Raw genomic sequence first — 14560 nt, 5'->3', positions numbered from 1 at the left:
CCTTCCCTCAACTTTGCAGGGCTCCCTGGCTTTAACCGGTCATCCAGCAGTTTTCTTTGAACTTTTCACCAGCAAACCACAGTTACTGCTTTCTTTGAGCTTTCCTGCAGATCTTTCTCTCAAGCAATTCTCTGCTGCTCTTCAGGTCTCTCATCTGTTCCTTACCGCCTTCTTCCATACTAGCTATCCATGTACATAGCCAGGTGGTCAGATGGGATTATATTTGGGTGATTAGTGCAAGCCACCATTCATGCAGTTTGCAGCTACATGGCTGTTTTTAAGCATTCTATCTTGCGCAGAGGTAGTAATCATACCACAAAGCTTCTGCGTAGACATACTTTTGAACTTTAGCTAATGAACTGTATAGTAAATAAGGCAAGACTAGAAACTAAATTTGGATCAAAATGCTAGAAGTTTCGCCGGCCATGGAGAGATCAGTGGAGGTACAGTCTAGCCCCAACTGCTGCTGCAAGGAAGGAAGGGAGATGGTTGGGGCTGCATAATATTTTTAACATATCCTCCAAAGAGCAGTTTTCCAGAATGTTCCCAAATTTAGGGTCATCTTAGATGCCACTGCAGAAAAAAGAACCTTATGCTTGTAATCCTGATAGAGTTCTTCTCTTCTCCGTATCTTGGTTGTGGATCTCTTATATCTTGTTTATAGCTAAATCTTTGCCTTACTTGCTTCATTTTACTCACTGAGCTGTGACATTGACATGTACAAAACTACTCAATACCCACAGTGCATAAAGTATTCATGTAACAGGATTCATGACCAGGATTCAAGAAGGCTGAAAAAGTTCTGTAGGGTAGAAACTCAATCTTTACATCCATGTTTCTAAGCACAGTACAAACAAAATACAGTAAAACTCCATTGGTCCAGCATCTGATGGTCCAGCACTCCTGATGGTCCAGCACCATCAGGAACCCAGAAGTGCTCTGGGCAGCCAGACCATTGGAGCTACTCTGCCCCCGGCTTCCCCGATTCAGCTGCTGCTGAAACTGACCAGCGGCTGAATCGGGGAAGCCAGGGGCAGAGCAGCTGGGGTGCTGCCGGGTTGGTCCCGTAGCGCTGCCCCTTGGGGCTGCGGGACCAACTCGGCAGCACCCCAGCTGTCCCCATTCAGCCACTGCTGAAATTGACCAGCAGCTGACTCCAGGAAGCCTGGGGCAGTCCTCCAGCTTCCCGGACTCAGGTGCCGGTCAATTTCAGCAGCGGCTGAATTGGGGACAGCTGGAGCAGAGAAGCTGGGGTGCTGCTGGGTTGGTCCAGTAGCGCCGCCCCTCGGCGCTGCGGGACCAACCCGGCAGCACTCCAGCTACTCTGCTCCAGGTATCCCCAAGAGCAGCTGGGGTGCTGCCAGGTTGGTCTTGCAGCGCCAAGGGGTGGCGCTACTGGACCAACCCAGCAGCACCTCAGCTGCTCTGCCGCAGGCATCCCCGATTCAGCTGCTGCTGAAACTGACCAGCAGTGGCTGAATTGGGGATGCCTAGGGCAGAGCTGGACTATCGGAAGGGGAGGCTATGAGGGGTCTGTGTTGGCATCCCCCCCACACCACCCCAGACCCCTCATAGTCCCCTCTTCCGATAGTCGGCATATCTGATAATCCGGTACTCCCTGGGTCCTAAAGGTGCCGTATTATCGGAAGTTTACTGTATTAGCAATAAAATTTGATTAAGTAAAGCTCAGTTAGAGAAGAATGTCTGAAATAGTTAGAAAGCTGCTTCTTTTTAGTTTGTTTTGACTGGTCAAATACAACATTGTTTCAAATAAAGAAAGACCCTGGTCATCTACACAAGTTTATTTGAACAAGTTGATACAAAAACAATACAGTACTTCAAATGAACAAAAACAAGCATAAACAGACATGAGCATTATCAAATAAGGCACATATAAAAAAAAATCTACACACATTATCCAGTGAAACAGACAGTTCTTATATATATTTGGAGGTAGAAATAATTACAAAAATACTGACAAATCTTAAGCATTAGCAGATCTGGTAAAATGATCACTAACTAGGGTCCCCATTTTTAAAACTGCTTTGTAAAATATGGATTATTCAATATTGTATGCACTACATATTTGTGTGTGGCATTTACACATTTTGTTTTCAAGCATCTGGAGAATTCTATCAGTGTTAAAAATCTTCAATAGAAGGAGAAATACAGTAAAGGAATTACAAAAAGTTATAAATGTTCATAAACTTATGGTCACCGATAATGTGAAAGTCCGTGGGTGTACCACATTGCCTTTTTATCTCCAATAAAATGCACAGCTATTTTATTTACATATTACAGACCTAATGAAGCTTTTAATAATGTGGCTATATCTGCTGGAATGGTCCCTTCCTCTCCTACAGAATAAAAGCAAAGCATTAGTGCTGTATTAATGAAAACATTTCACAGGAATAAACACCATTCAGTGTGCAGTGACAGACAAAAAGCCAACAGAATGTTACGAATCATTAAAAATGGGATAGAGAATAAGAGAATATCTTACTGCTTCTATATAAAAATCACAATATGCCCAGATCTCGATTAATGCATGCATATGTGGTCACCTTATCTCAAAAAAGATATATTGGCTTTGGAAAAGTTCAGAAAATGGGCAACAAAAAGGATTATGGAACAGTTGCCATATAAGGAGAGATTAATAAGACTGACGTTTCAGCGTTTAAAAATAAAAAGAACTATTAAATCCACAACTATACTTATACAGAAGTTCGGATTAAGATACACACTCCAGTTACATTAAGTAGCTGGAGTCGACATACCTTAATTCAAATTTTGGCACTGTCTCCACAGTGGGAGGTCGATGGGAGTAAACGCTCCCATCAACTTCCAATACTACTTGTGATTCGAGGAGTAACAGCATCAACGGGGGCACCCTCAATGTTCGATTTAGTGCATCTTTACTAGACTCACTAAATCGAACTCCAGAAGATTGACTGCCATAGCGTCGATCTTCTGGGAAGTGAAGCTGTGGCCTAAGGGAGGGATATGATAGAGATCTATGAAATCACGACTGGTGTGGAAAAAGTGAACAAGTAAATAACTTTTCCTTAACACAAGAACCATGAATAACCAAATGAAATTAGCATGTAGCAGGTTAAAAACAAACAAAAGGAAATATTGTTTCACACAACACAGTCTGTGGAACTCCCTGCCAGAGGATGTTGTGAAGGCCAAGACTTAAACAGGGTTTTAAAAAGAACTAGATAAATTCATGGAGGATAGGTCCATCAATCCCTATTGGCCATGAATGGTTTCCCTAGCCTCTATTTTTCAGAAGCTGGCAATGGTCAACAGGGGTGGGATCACTTGATTACCTGTTCTGTTCATTCTCTCTGGGGCACCGGGCATTGGCTACTGTTGGGAGACAGGATACTGGGATAGATGGACCTTTGGACTGACTTAGTATGGCTGTTCTTATGTTCTAATTCATCCAAGCAGTAGGGTTCTGTCTAGTTTTATATTTAAACAAGAAGTCGCTTCTCCTTGACCTGCCTGTAGCTTTTTCAACATGAAGAACATCAGTGGGTTTTCATTATAAAGATTATCAACTGCAATCACCCATCATGCCCAGAATATTCAGAGGTAAGATGGACTTGCATTCCACTGCACTTACCTAAATCTACTGCAGTCATATCTTGTTCCAACTTCAACTTCTGCTGATTGATTTTAAGCATAGATTCCTCAATAGTTCCTTTACTAATTAGTTTTATGACTTGTACTTCTCTAAAAACCACAAAAAAGAGGATTGAAGTCCACTGTATCACTACTGTGAATTAAGAATTAGTGCTCTGGTAGTAGATGCACACCTTTTTCTCCCCACACTCCCCCCCCTTTTTTTTAAAAAAAAGGAAAAAATTTTGCTAGAGGGTATTGCAAATTGTTTGTTTGAAATTACTTAGCCTACTGCCTCCCAGAAAGCTTTCATGCCTAACCAAGGCCTGCCAAAACCCAACTCTCTCAAACTAGTGCAATCATTTCTTTTACTTGACTTCTTGACTCCTTTTCCCATTTATAAGGGACAGGAAGTGCCCACAATTCCTTGAACTCTTTTCAGTACATGGCACAAATCCGTGGGTCTTTGAAGAAAAAATGACTGGAAATCAAAGTTTTCCATCAGTCATTCTATTATGTCTTCCATCTTTCGTGGCCTTTCTTACTGTCATCTTTCTCCCATACCTTCTTTGCTGATTGCTCTTCTCCCATTCTTATTCCATGTCCAACTCTCCTCAAACACGCACTGCCCAGCTTATCAATGTTCCAATTGATTTTCCCCCTAATTTCTTTCACATGCACTCTGCCTAGCCTCCATCTGCCTGCCCTTCTCCTCCGCATTCTTTTTTTTTTTTTACACTACTTTTATCTTCTTTTCTTTCATCTCCCTAACACCCAACACTTTCAAACTATAGAGCAGGCAGGGCTAAACACCAGTCACTTTCACTTGTTAGTGTAATATTAATTAAAAACATACCTGGTCTGACCTACTCTATGGCATCGATCTTCTGCTTGCTTGTCATTGTAAGGGTTGCAGTCAATGTCATGAAGAATGACAATATTCGCTGAGGTTAAATTTATACCTAAGCCACCAGCTTTGGTCGAAAGCAGGAATACAAAAATACCCATATCTGTATTGAATTCATCTATCAGATGTATCCTACAAATTTAAAATACAAATCATGCCTTGGGAAAGACAGGAATATGTGTATGTGTGAAATCAATTTACAAGCAAAGTAGTCAGGAGGAAGACAGATCTTTTCAGTTTCACTTTTAAAAAAATAAAAATACACACCCCAATTTACACATAACAGATTATTCCCAAGCGCCTCATATCCCAACAAGTATGAGATGGCTAAAAAGTGTGTCTTAAGGAGAAGACTGAGTGAAGAAAGGTTAGTAGCCTTTTAAACCAGCTCAGAGAGAGCACTTTACAAATAGGAGACAGAAGAATAAATACAAAAGACTCTGGAAGAAGCCAAGAAAGGCATTGACTGGTATCAGTGGGAGAACGGAGAAGATGTTAAAGAGACAAAGAGTAGACAGGAAAGAGGAGACTATCAGGAACAGTTAGTGAAGACAAGAAACTTGTATTTGGCTTAATGCAGAAAGGGGAGCCAGTGAAGAGACAGAAGTCTACACTCAACAGTTAAGTCAACAAAGTTATGTCATTCAGGGGTGTAAGAAATAAACATCCTTGAGCACTGTAGTTAAACTAAAGCCTTGTACACAGCTAAGCTGACAGAACAATTTTTCCATCAACCTCTTGAGGAGGAAGTGGATTAACTACATGCTGAGAGAACCCTTCCCATTGCTGCAGCAGCGTAGTGGGCATCTACACTCTAAATTCTCAGCTTCATGGGAAAAACAACTGCACACATGCATTAACTAAGTCCCATCTCCGGCAAAAAAAAAAAAAAAAAAAAAAAAGTTTCATGTACCTTTCAGAAATCTGTGTCTTTCCATCCAGTCTAATATATCGGTGCTGCTGATGTTTTAGGAGAACTTCTAAAATGTCTAGCATCATAGTAAACTGGCTAAACAGTACAACTCTATCACCCTGGGGAAGGAGGAAAAAATAGGCAGGTAGGGAAGACATTAGATATTTACATGGCTCATTAGAAAAATCACTTATTTGAACTATACATTTGGGCCTAAATTTCTGCAACTTCAATGCCTAGGTGAGCCAATAAAATTAATGTTTAGGCACTTAAATAAAAGCAGTTCACTTTCAATAAGAGGTGGTGTGTCCAGCATCCCAGAATAGCAGTTTAAATAAATATTTGGCACCTAAATAAAAGCAGATTACTAATTTTAGGCACCCTAATTTGAACATTTATGTAGTTTGGGCCCCAGTCATTAAATGCATAAACAACAGATTTTACTACAACTGCAAACACACAAACCCCCGCCAACCTCCCCCCTCCCCCCCCCGCAAGTAATACTTCTACTAAAACAGATTTTGAAATTGCAACATAAAATCTCCCCTAATTCAACTTCATGCATGACACAGCACAACAGTACAGTTCTATCAAATATGTGCCACAAAGTCATAAACTATTCCACGGTATTCTAAAGAAAAATCAAGTTCTCTGTAAAAGCTGCTAGTTGACACATATTCAGTAAATCAGTTATTTCATGATGGTAAACAAAGTTGTGAAAAGCAAGAAGCCATTTCAATGAGAACATTTTAATACAAACCTTTTCTTTAAGGTCAGAGAGGATGCGATCTAGTGTTTTAAATTTTCCAGAATCCAAAACTGTATCCATCTCTAACTTAAAGTCATTGATACTGGCATACTGTTTACAAAGCAAATGCAGCTCAAAATCTGTCATGACAGACATATCTTCAAAGATTAGGTCAGGATTGGCATCACAATGTGTGGGTTCCTAAAGTAAAAAAGTAACAGAATAAATAAAATGCATTTACTCTAGGCATATTTCTATTTATTTTAAGAGCTAATAACACTATGCAACGATAGCTGCAACCAATATTTATGCAGAGAACAAAAAGAACCAGAAACCCGGCCTATACATGCAATTTTTGTTCACGGGCAAGTAATTAAACATTTACGGTATGAGTTCTGTTTTAGGAGATGGTGGAGGATTGATGTGTGTCATCTGGGGTAGGATTTTACAGAAACCTGTATTGAGAGGAACTACTTGAGGATACTTTTTACTTCACTAGCCAGCAAACACCTGCTCTCAAACCCTGGGACCTTTCATTGCTATATCAGATCTTTTCCCTTAAAAATATTCCTTAGATGAGTGTTAGAAAACATGGGAAGCCCTGCCCAGGTTGTAGTGCAGATAGAGAGATGCCAGGCCTGGGCAGGAAGAGGAGAAGAAAAGAATCATATATCTGTAAAGTGGGAAGAGGAGAGGGAGAAGTACTGCTTCATATCACCTCTGAGGTTCTGTTCATTAGGGCCTAAGTGCACGTACACATTTAAATCTGGTTACAGTTGTAGTTCTTTTAAAGTGCCTATATCTTCAGATTGGTTCTTAACTTTTTTGTTTTAGAAAGAGATCTAATCCAAAACAACGAGTTAATTAATGCCCAGTATGTACACAGTTTGACCCTCTCTGGTCTGGCACCCCTGGGACCTGACCAGTCCCGAATGAGGGAATTTGTTGGACACGGGGAGGTCTCCTGCTACCGGGGCTCCCAGCCAGGACTCTCTGGTCCAGGAACATCTGTGGTCCAGCAACCAGAGTGTCCCGATTTTGGGAGGTCCAACCTGTAGTTCACCACAGCCCATACATATTTAGTGATATTTAGGAAATACTGGAAGACCCAACTGATTTCCCAAGTTTTTCCACACAGTAAGGAGAAGGGTCAACTGAGAAAATCAGGGGCTGATGAAAAGTGGTCTAATATGAGGCCAGAACTGCAAATCTAGCAAGTCTTCTAGGAGCGGATTTGAATATTTATTTTCAAATGTTAAATATCTGCAATGCAATAGGAAAAATCTAAAATCAAGTTTTAAAAATACGTACTTCTGATCAAGTGATTGGCATCCAAAAATTTTGTTCAAGATAGAGAAATGAAGATTTCAGACATTACAGTATGTGAATCCTATGAGCTTACCTTGAGCATAAGTGTTGACATCATCTTCAGTTTGTCAACTGTGTAATACTGGCGGTGTAAGAGAGGGTGATTAGCCATTTTTCTAAGCTGCATCATGACATTTCCCATTTCTGAGGTTTTCTCTATGACAAAAAAATATATATATATATATCAACCATTTCCACACATTTGATTTAATGAAATAAAAAATAAAAGTTTATTCTATACAACTATGATTTGGGTTCTCAAAACTAATGTTTATTTTTAATTAGCATTTGATGTTTCCACAAATCAAACACTTACTAAAATTTAAGAGACAGGTTGGGAAAAACAATCAAACCCTGACATACCCTGGCTGTCAATAGATTTCTTTAGTTTGTTGAAGAGCTCATAGTACAGCTGTTCCTGTTTCTCTGACATATCACACAACTCAATAAGATCTTTTTTGGGAGGTAGTTGTTTAAGGACCTGATGAAACAAGATAAAAATGTAAAGTGAACGATTATTATGAATGCTTTGACATTGCACATTGTTCATATGGTGAATTGCAAAAATGTACATTTTAAAAGCAACTCGTTAGGGGACTGGTCCATTAAGTTTTTTCACTGACCCTAATGGACTTCAGAGCAGGTGCTAAGAATTCAAGTCACAAATTATCGAGAGACTTTGAAGTTGACGAAATACTTTTTAAAATATAGTTGGAAAGCATTTTCCTACTTATCAGATAAATCTCTGCTCAGGATTCATTGATAAACACATAAAAAGATAATACTAAGCAGTGAAAAGAGCACATTAACAAACAAGAAAAAAAAACAATCGTCAGCAAGATCAAATTTCTATACTTAGTGCTAATACTATTGCAATGTATCTCATTATTACATGCAGACAATCTTAGATGCAAGGAGCCAGTAAAAAGTTACTTTTATCAGGAGCATAATGAAGAGCTCTAATTCTCTTCGGGTCCTTAAACAGAACAACGATTATAAAGTCTTGAGGACACCAAGGTATTTTAAATCCACATTTGCAGCTATTCCATTTATATGATGATAATCTTTTGATTAAAATGTTACACAAATTTTTCTTCTGCTTCTCAGTAACGGAGGACACTCATTTGATGGCTACTGTTCAATAGTATAGCAAAGCTCAGAGATGCTATCCAAATCATCATGTGTAATATTGGAAATAGAAAGAGGCAGGAGCAATGAACACTAGAAACAGCACGGGCAAAAAGTAAAGTTCTCATGGGAAGAGAAAAGGGACTCATTGAAGAAGAGAAGTAGTTACAGCCTCATTTATTTCAAGATGGGGTGGCTGGGAGGGAGTTGCAACTCCTGGTGATGAAGATAAGTGAACTGACTAGTCTAACAAGAAAATGGCATCCAATCCTTAAAGAAGGTTCTTGCATATACGATGAGATGTACAATACCTTCACTGCTATTAAGTTTCCTAAAATTAGTTCTTATGTTTCCTTTAAAAAGTTCTCAATGTTTTACATTACAAAAATTTCACATTCTTTGAGGTAGACTAGCTGGGTGAAATTATTTTACTAAATGAGCTTACGTTCTTTAATAGGTAGCAGGTATAAAATAAACACAAAGAAGTATTTTTCATGCAACTCACAGTCAACCTGTGAAAGCCTTGTCAGAGGATGTTGTGAGGGCCTGGACTTTAACGGGGTTCAAAAAAGCACTAGATAAATTTAGGGAGGATAGATCCATCAATGGCTATTAGATAGGATGGGTGGGAATGGTGTCCTTAGTCTCTGTTTGTCAGAAGGTGAAAATGAGCGACAGGGGTGCGATCACTTATTCTGTTCTTACCCTCTGGGGCACCTACCACTGTCAGAAGCCAGGGTACTGGGCTAGATGGACCTCTGGACTGACCAAGTATGGTTGTTTTTTTGTTCTTGAAGGGTACAAGCTTTCGAATTGCACAAAGCGATCTGAGGAAAAACTCTGCGTAAGTCAAAATCTTAATCTTTCCACCAACAGAAGCTGGTCCAATAAAAGATATTACCTCACCCACCTTATCTTGCATATCCTGGAACCAATACAGCCACTACACTACTTCATATCCCTTAGCATAGTTGTAAGTTAATGGATTTACCTCGTCCTTTACTCTTCTCAAGATAAATGGCTTTATGATTTGTTTTGCATGAACAATCCTCTCCCTTTCATATACACTATGTTCTTCAGCAGCTTTCTAAGAAAAATATTTGAAAAAATACAAAGTTTTATAAAAGTTGAAAATTCTTAATTACATTAATACTATTATCAGAGGGGTAGCCGTGTTAGTCTGAATCTGCAAAGCAGTGAGGAGTCCTGTGGCACCTTATAGACTAACTGAAGTGTTGGAGCATAAGCTTTCGTGGGCAAAGACCCACTTTGTCAGGTGCATGTAGTGGAAATTTCCAGAGGCAGGTATGAATATTCAGGCCAGAATCAGGGTGGAGATGACGAGATGACACCTCGTCATCTCCAGCCTGATCCTGGCCTGAATATTCATACCTGCCTCTGGAAATTTCCACTACATGCACCTGACAAAGTGGGTCTTTGCCCACGAAAGCTTATGCTCCAACACTTCAGTTAGTCTATAAGGTGCCACAGGACTCCTCACCATTAATACTATTATTATTACTTAGTGTGCACACTCCAACCTGAGGCCAGGTCTACAGTGAAAGGAAAGGTCGAATTAAGACACGCAACTCCAGTTATCTTAATTACATAGCTGGAGTCAACAAACCTTGCTTGGTCTGAATTTCCCCACCATTCCCACAGCAGGAGGCCATTGAGAACACACACTCCCAACCTGCTTTCCTTAATCCTTGCAGGAGCAGGAGTACTGGCTGCCAACCGGGGCACCCTCAAAGTTCAATTTAGCAGGTCTTTACTAGATCCACTGAATCAAACTCCAGAAGCTCGATCATGGCAGCGTCAATTTTTACCAGAGCGAAAACATGGCCTGATATACAATCACCAAGGAGCCGAGAGGAAAAAAAACCACTCTTCTTTGGTTTCACATAAAGAAAGCTTACTTATCTTTCATAGCTACTGTTCTGAGATGCATTGCTCATCTCCATTCCAATAGGTCAGTAGTTCCAAATCTGAAGGCACTGTAGTGGATCCATGGAAAGTTTTTAAAAAGTAAGGATCATGGTGGGCCTGATCCTTACTTTTCTTTTCCTCCCCAATCCCGTACTTGGGGTTGGGTGACGGGGGGGAAGCAGCTGTGCACGCCAGGACCCGGCTCGCTTTTGATCCTGTTCTCCGGAAGCTGAGGGAGCGTGGGGAAAGCGCTTGCATGTCATGCATGCCTCTCACACCTGGTTGGTGTGTGAGAAGCATGCACGGGAGGCAAGTACTTTCCCCTCACTCCCTTAGCATCCGGGGAACTGGATCAAAAGCAAGCCACGTCCCGGCATGCACAGCTGCTGCCCCCACTCCCACCCCCACTCTCAAAGTTCCAACTCTTGCCCCTTACCCTCTCCCGAAATTCCACCCTTGAGGAGCTGGTATCTCCAGAGCTCCTTTTGGCTATGAGAACCCCTTTACTCCGTGGATGGGCAGGGGATAGGAGCTGAGGAAGCAGCACAAGCAAACAGCAGCCAATGGGACCTGAGAAGCTCCGTGCCCTGCAGTCTCACCCACGCTGAAGATGACAAGTTGTGACTATACTCTGGAGTCGGCTTACAAATGGATCAGTCACTTTTTACCTTATTTTAATTTTTGAATACATTACCGCGCTCTAATGGTTCAAAAGCTACTAGAGTGGTGGGAAGGGTTTAGCAAAAATGGACCGGGGGGGGGGGGGGGGGGAGGTGGAGGAGGAGGGAGGGAAGGAAGGGGGACTATGAAAAGGAGTCTGTATGCTCAAAAAGGTTAGCACAATAAGTATATGCATGTGCTTGTGTGCATGATCATTGGATAATGTTTCCCTTAATGGCACCTCCTGGCAAGGTGCCTTAATGATGTGGTGCATCATGAGAAACTAACACAGCAAGGCACAGGTTATCCAACAAGTTCTTGGACAGCATTGGAGAAATGTTTTTATTTCAGAAGGTTGAAAAAGCTACTGGTGCAAGCGGTTCTAGAATTGATTTTAACAAATTGGGAGGAACTGGTTGAACATTTGAAACTGGAAGGCAGCATGGGTGAAAGTGATCATGAAATCATAGCGTTCATGATTCTAAGGAATGGTAGAAGGGACAACAGCATAATGAATACAATGGATTTAAGGAAGGCAGATTTTAGTAAACTCAGAGGGCTAGTTGGTAAGGTCCCAGGGGAAGCAAGACTTAAGAGGAAAAACAAATGAAGAGAATTGGCAGTTTTTCAAAGGGACATTATTAAGGGCCCAAAAGCAAACTACTCCACTATGTAGGAAAGATACAAAATATGGCAAGAGACCACCTCGGCTTAACTAGGAGATCTTACATGGAAACTAGGTCAAATTATAAAGGACGAACTTAACCAAATAAAACAAGTATGTAGGGGCAAGATGAGAAAGGCAAAGGCACATAATCTCCAGCTAGCTAGAGATATAAAGGGTAACAAGAAAACATTCTATAAATATATTCAAAGTAAGAGGGAGACCAAGGACAGGGTAAGTCCACTGCTCAGTGAAGAGGGAGAAACAACAAAAACACTTGGAAATAGCAGAGGTGCTAACAACTTCTTTATTTCAGTTTTCACCAAGAAGATTGATGGTGACAGGATGCCTAACATAGTGAATGCTAGTGGAAATGGGGTAGGTTTAGAAGTTAATATAAAAAAGAACAAGTTAATAATTACTTAGAAAAGTTAGATTTATTCAAGTCACCAGGGCCTGATGAAATGCATGCTAGAATACTCAAGGAGCTGATAGAGGAGTTATCTGAGTCTTTAGCTATCATCTTTGAAAAATCATGGCAGTTGGGAGAGATTCCAGAAGACTGGAAAAGGGCAAATTTAGTGCCCATCTATAAAGAACAACAACCCAGGAAACTACAGACCAGTGGTGCAAATAATTAAGGAATTCATCTACAAACATCTGGAAGATAAGGTGATAAGTAACAGCCAGCATGGATTTGTAAAAACAAATCACGTCAAACCAATCTGATAGCTTTCTTTGCTAGGATAACAAAACTTGTGGATAAGAGAGAAGCAGCAGATGTGGTATACCTAGACTTTAGTAAGGTGTTTGATATGGTGTTGCATGATCTTATCGATAAACTAGGGAAATACAATCTACATGGGGCTACTGTAATGCGGGTGCGTAACTAACTAGATAACCATTCTCAGAGAGTAGTTATGAATGGTTCACAGTCATGCTGAAAGATCATAACAAGTGGAGTTCTGCAGGGGTCTGTTTTTGGGACCAGTTCTGTTCAGTATCTTCATCAACGATTTAGATGATAGCATACCAAGTACAAGTCTAAAGTCTGCAGATGATACCAAGCGGAGAGAGGTTGCAAGTGCTTTGGAGGATAGGATCATAATTCAAAATGATCTGTACAAACTAGAGAAATGGTCTGAGGTAAACAGGATGAAGTTTAAAAAGGACAAATGCAAAGAACTCCACTTAGGCCGGAATAATCAGTTTCACACAGAGATTGGGAAGTGATAGTCTAGGAAGTAGTATTGCAGAAAGGAATCTTGGGGTGATGGTGGACCACAAGCTAAATAAGGGTTAACAGTGATACTATTGAAAAAAAAAAAAAAGTAAACATAATTCTGAGAATCCTGGGCATTAACAGGAGTGTTGTGAGAAAGACATGAAAAATAATTCTTCTGCTCTACACTGCACTGATTAGGCCTCAGTTGGAGTATTGTGTCCAATTCTGGGCACCATATTTCAAGAAAGATGTGGAGAAACTGGAGAAGGTCCAGAGAAGAGCAACAAAAATTATTAAAGATCTAGAAAACATGACCTATGAGGGAGGACTGAAAGAACTGGGCTTGTTTAGTTTAGAAAAGAGGGGGCAGAGGGGACATGATATCAGTTTTCAAGTATCTAAAAGTGTGTTACAAGGAGGAGGAAGAAAAATTGTTCTCCTTGGCCTTTGAGGATAGGACAAAAAGCAATGGGCTTAAGTTACAGCAAAGGAAGTTTAGGTTGGCTATTAGGAAAAGCTTCCCAACTGTCAGGTTGGTTAAACACTGGAATAAATTGCCTAGGCAGGTTGTGGAATCTCCATCACTGGAGACACTTAAAAGCAGGTTGGATAAACATCAGGACAGGGGACTGGACATCATGACCTCTTGAAGTCCCTTCCAGTTCTGTTGGAAGGGAGGTTGGTGGGATTTGCAACACATCTGCAAGAGCAACAGTTATGAAAGGTAGGTAACTGTTTTTAATTCTTTGATGCTCATATGCAGGGCTCAACAAATAATGCAATCTACTCGCCCAGGGCAAGTAGATTACAACCCGGAAGAGCCAGGTTCAGGCGATCTGCACATGCGCAGATCACTGGACAACGCGGCTGGCGAGTGGGGCTCGCTGCGGTTTGACGAGCCCTGCACATATGCATTCCAACAGATGACTCAGCAGCAGTTTCCAGGAAGGATGGGTTGGAGATCACCCAGTTGCTGCCTGTTGGACCGGCCTGCCAAAGGCCATGTCATCTCGTGCCTACAGGGTAATGGCATAGCGAAATGTGAAGATGTTAATGGACAATCATGTGGCTGCCCTGAAGATGTCCTGAATACAGATCTGCGTGAGGAATGCTCCAGAGGAAGCTTGTGCCCTCATGCAGTGGGCTGTGAAGGCTGGTGCTGGTATGTTGGCCAAATCAAAGCAGATCCTGATGCAGAACATGATCTATGATGAAAGATGCTGGGCTGAGATGAGGAGTCCCTTCATGCATTCTGCCATCGCAATAAACCATTGTCTTATGTGGTCAATATAAAACTCAAGGACATGTCTGATGTCCAGGGAATGGAGGCAGTTTTGGGAAGAACACCAGGAAAAAGACATCCTGGTTTATATAGAAGTGTGAAATCA

At 40.9% G+C, this 14560-nt stretch overlaps 1 protein-coding gene across 8 annotated transcripts in view; it reads right to left on the bottom strand.

Moving 5' to 3' along the window:
• Positions 1 to 1787: 1787 nt before the first annotated feature.
• SMARCAD1 (SNF2 related chromatin remodeling ATPase with DExD box 1) overlaps positions 1788 to 14560 on the bottom strand; it is a 91854-nt gene continuing 79081 nt past the window's right edge. For 7 of the 8 annotated variants that reach the window (XM_075929606.1, XM_075929608.1, XM_075929609.1 and 4 more), the window contains 8 exons: positions 9686 to 9781; positions 7930 to 8047; positions 7601 to 7722; positions 6211 to 6399; positions 5451 to 5569; positions 4487 to 4669; positions 3632 to 3741; positions 1788 to 2357 (listed from right to left, as the gene is read on the bottom strand). In XM_075929606.1, coding sequence (XP_075785721.1) covers positions 2296 to 2357; positions 3632 to 3741; positions 4487 to 4669; positions 5451 to 5569; positions 6211 to 6399; positions 7601 to 7722; positions 7930 to 8047; positions 9686 to 9781 — 999 coding nt within the window. In that variant the 3' untranslated portion in view covers positions 1788 to 2295. The remainder of the gene's footprint in view (positions 2358 to 3631; positions 3742 to 4486; positions 4670 to 5450; positions 5570 to 6210; positions 6400 to 7600; positions 7723 to 7929; positions 8048 to 9685; positions 9782 to 14560) is intronic. The other variant, XM_075929610.1, reaches the window with a different exon arrangement.

The sequence above is a fragment of the Pelodiscus sinensis genome, chromosome 5, assembly GCF_049634645.1.
Source record: "Pelodiscus sinensis isolate JC-2024 chromosome 5, ASM4963464v1, whole genome shotgun sequence".
NCBI lineage: Eukaryota > Metazoa > Chordata > Testudines > Trionychidae > Pelodiscus > Pelodiscus sinensis.
The sequence above is the reverse complement of the archived record's forward strand: the minus strand, read 5'-3'. Positions and strand labels throughout refer to the sequence as shown.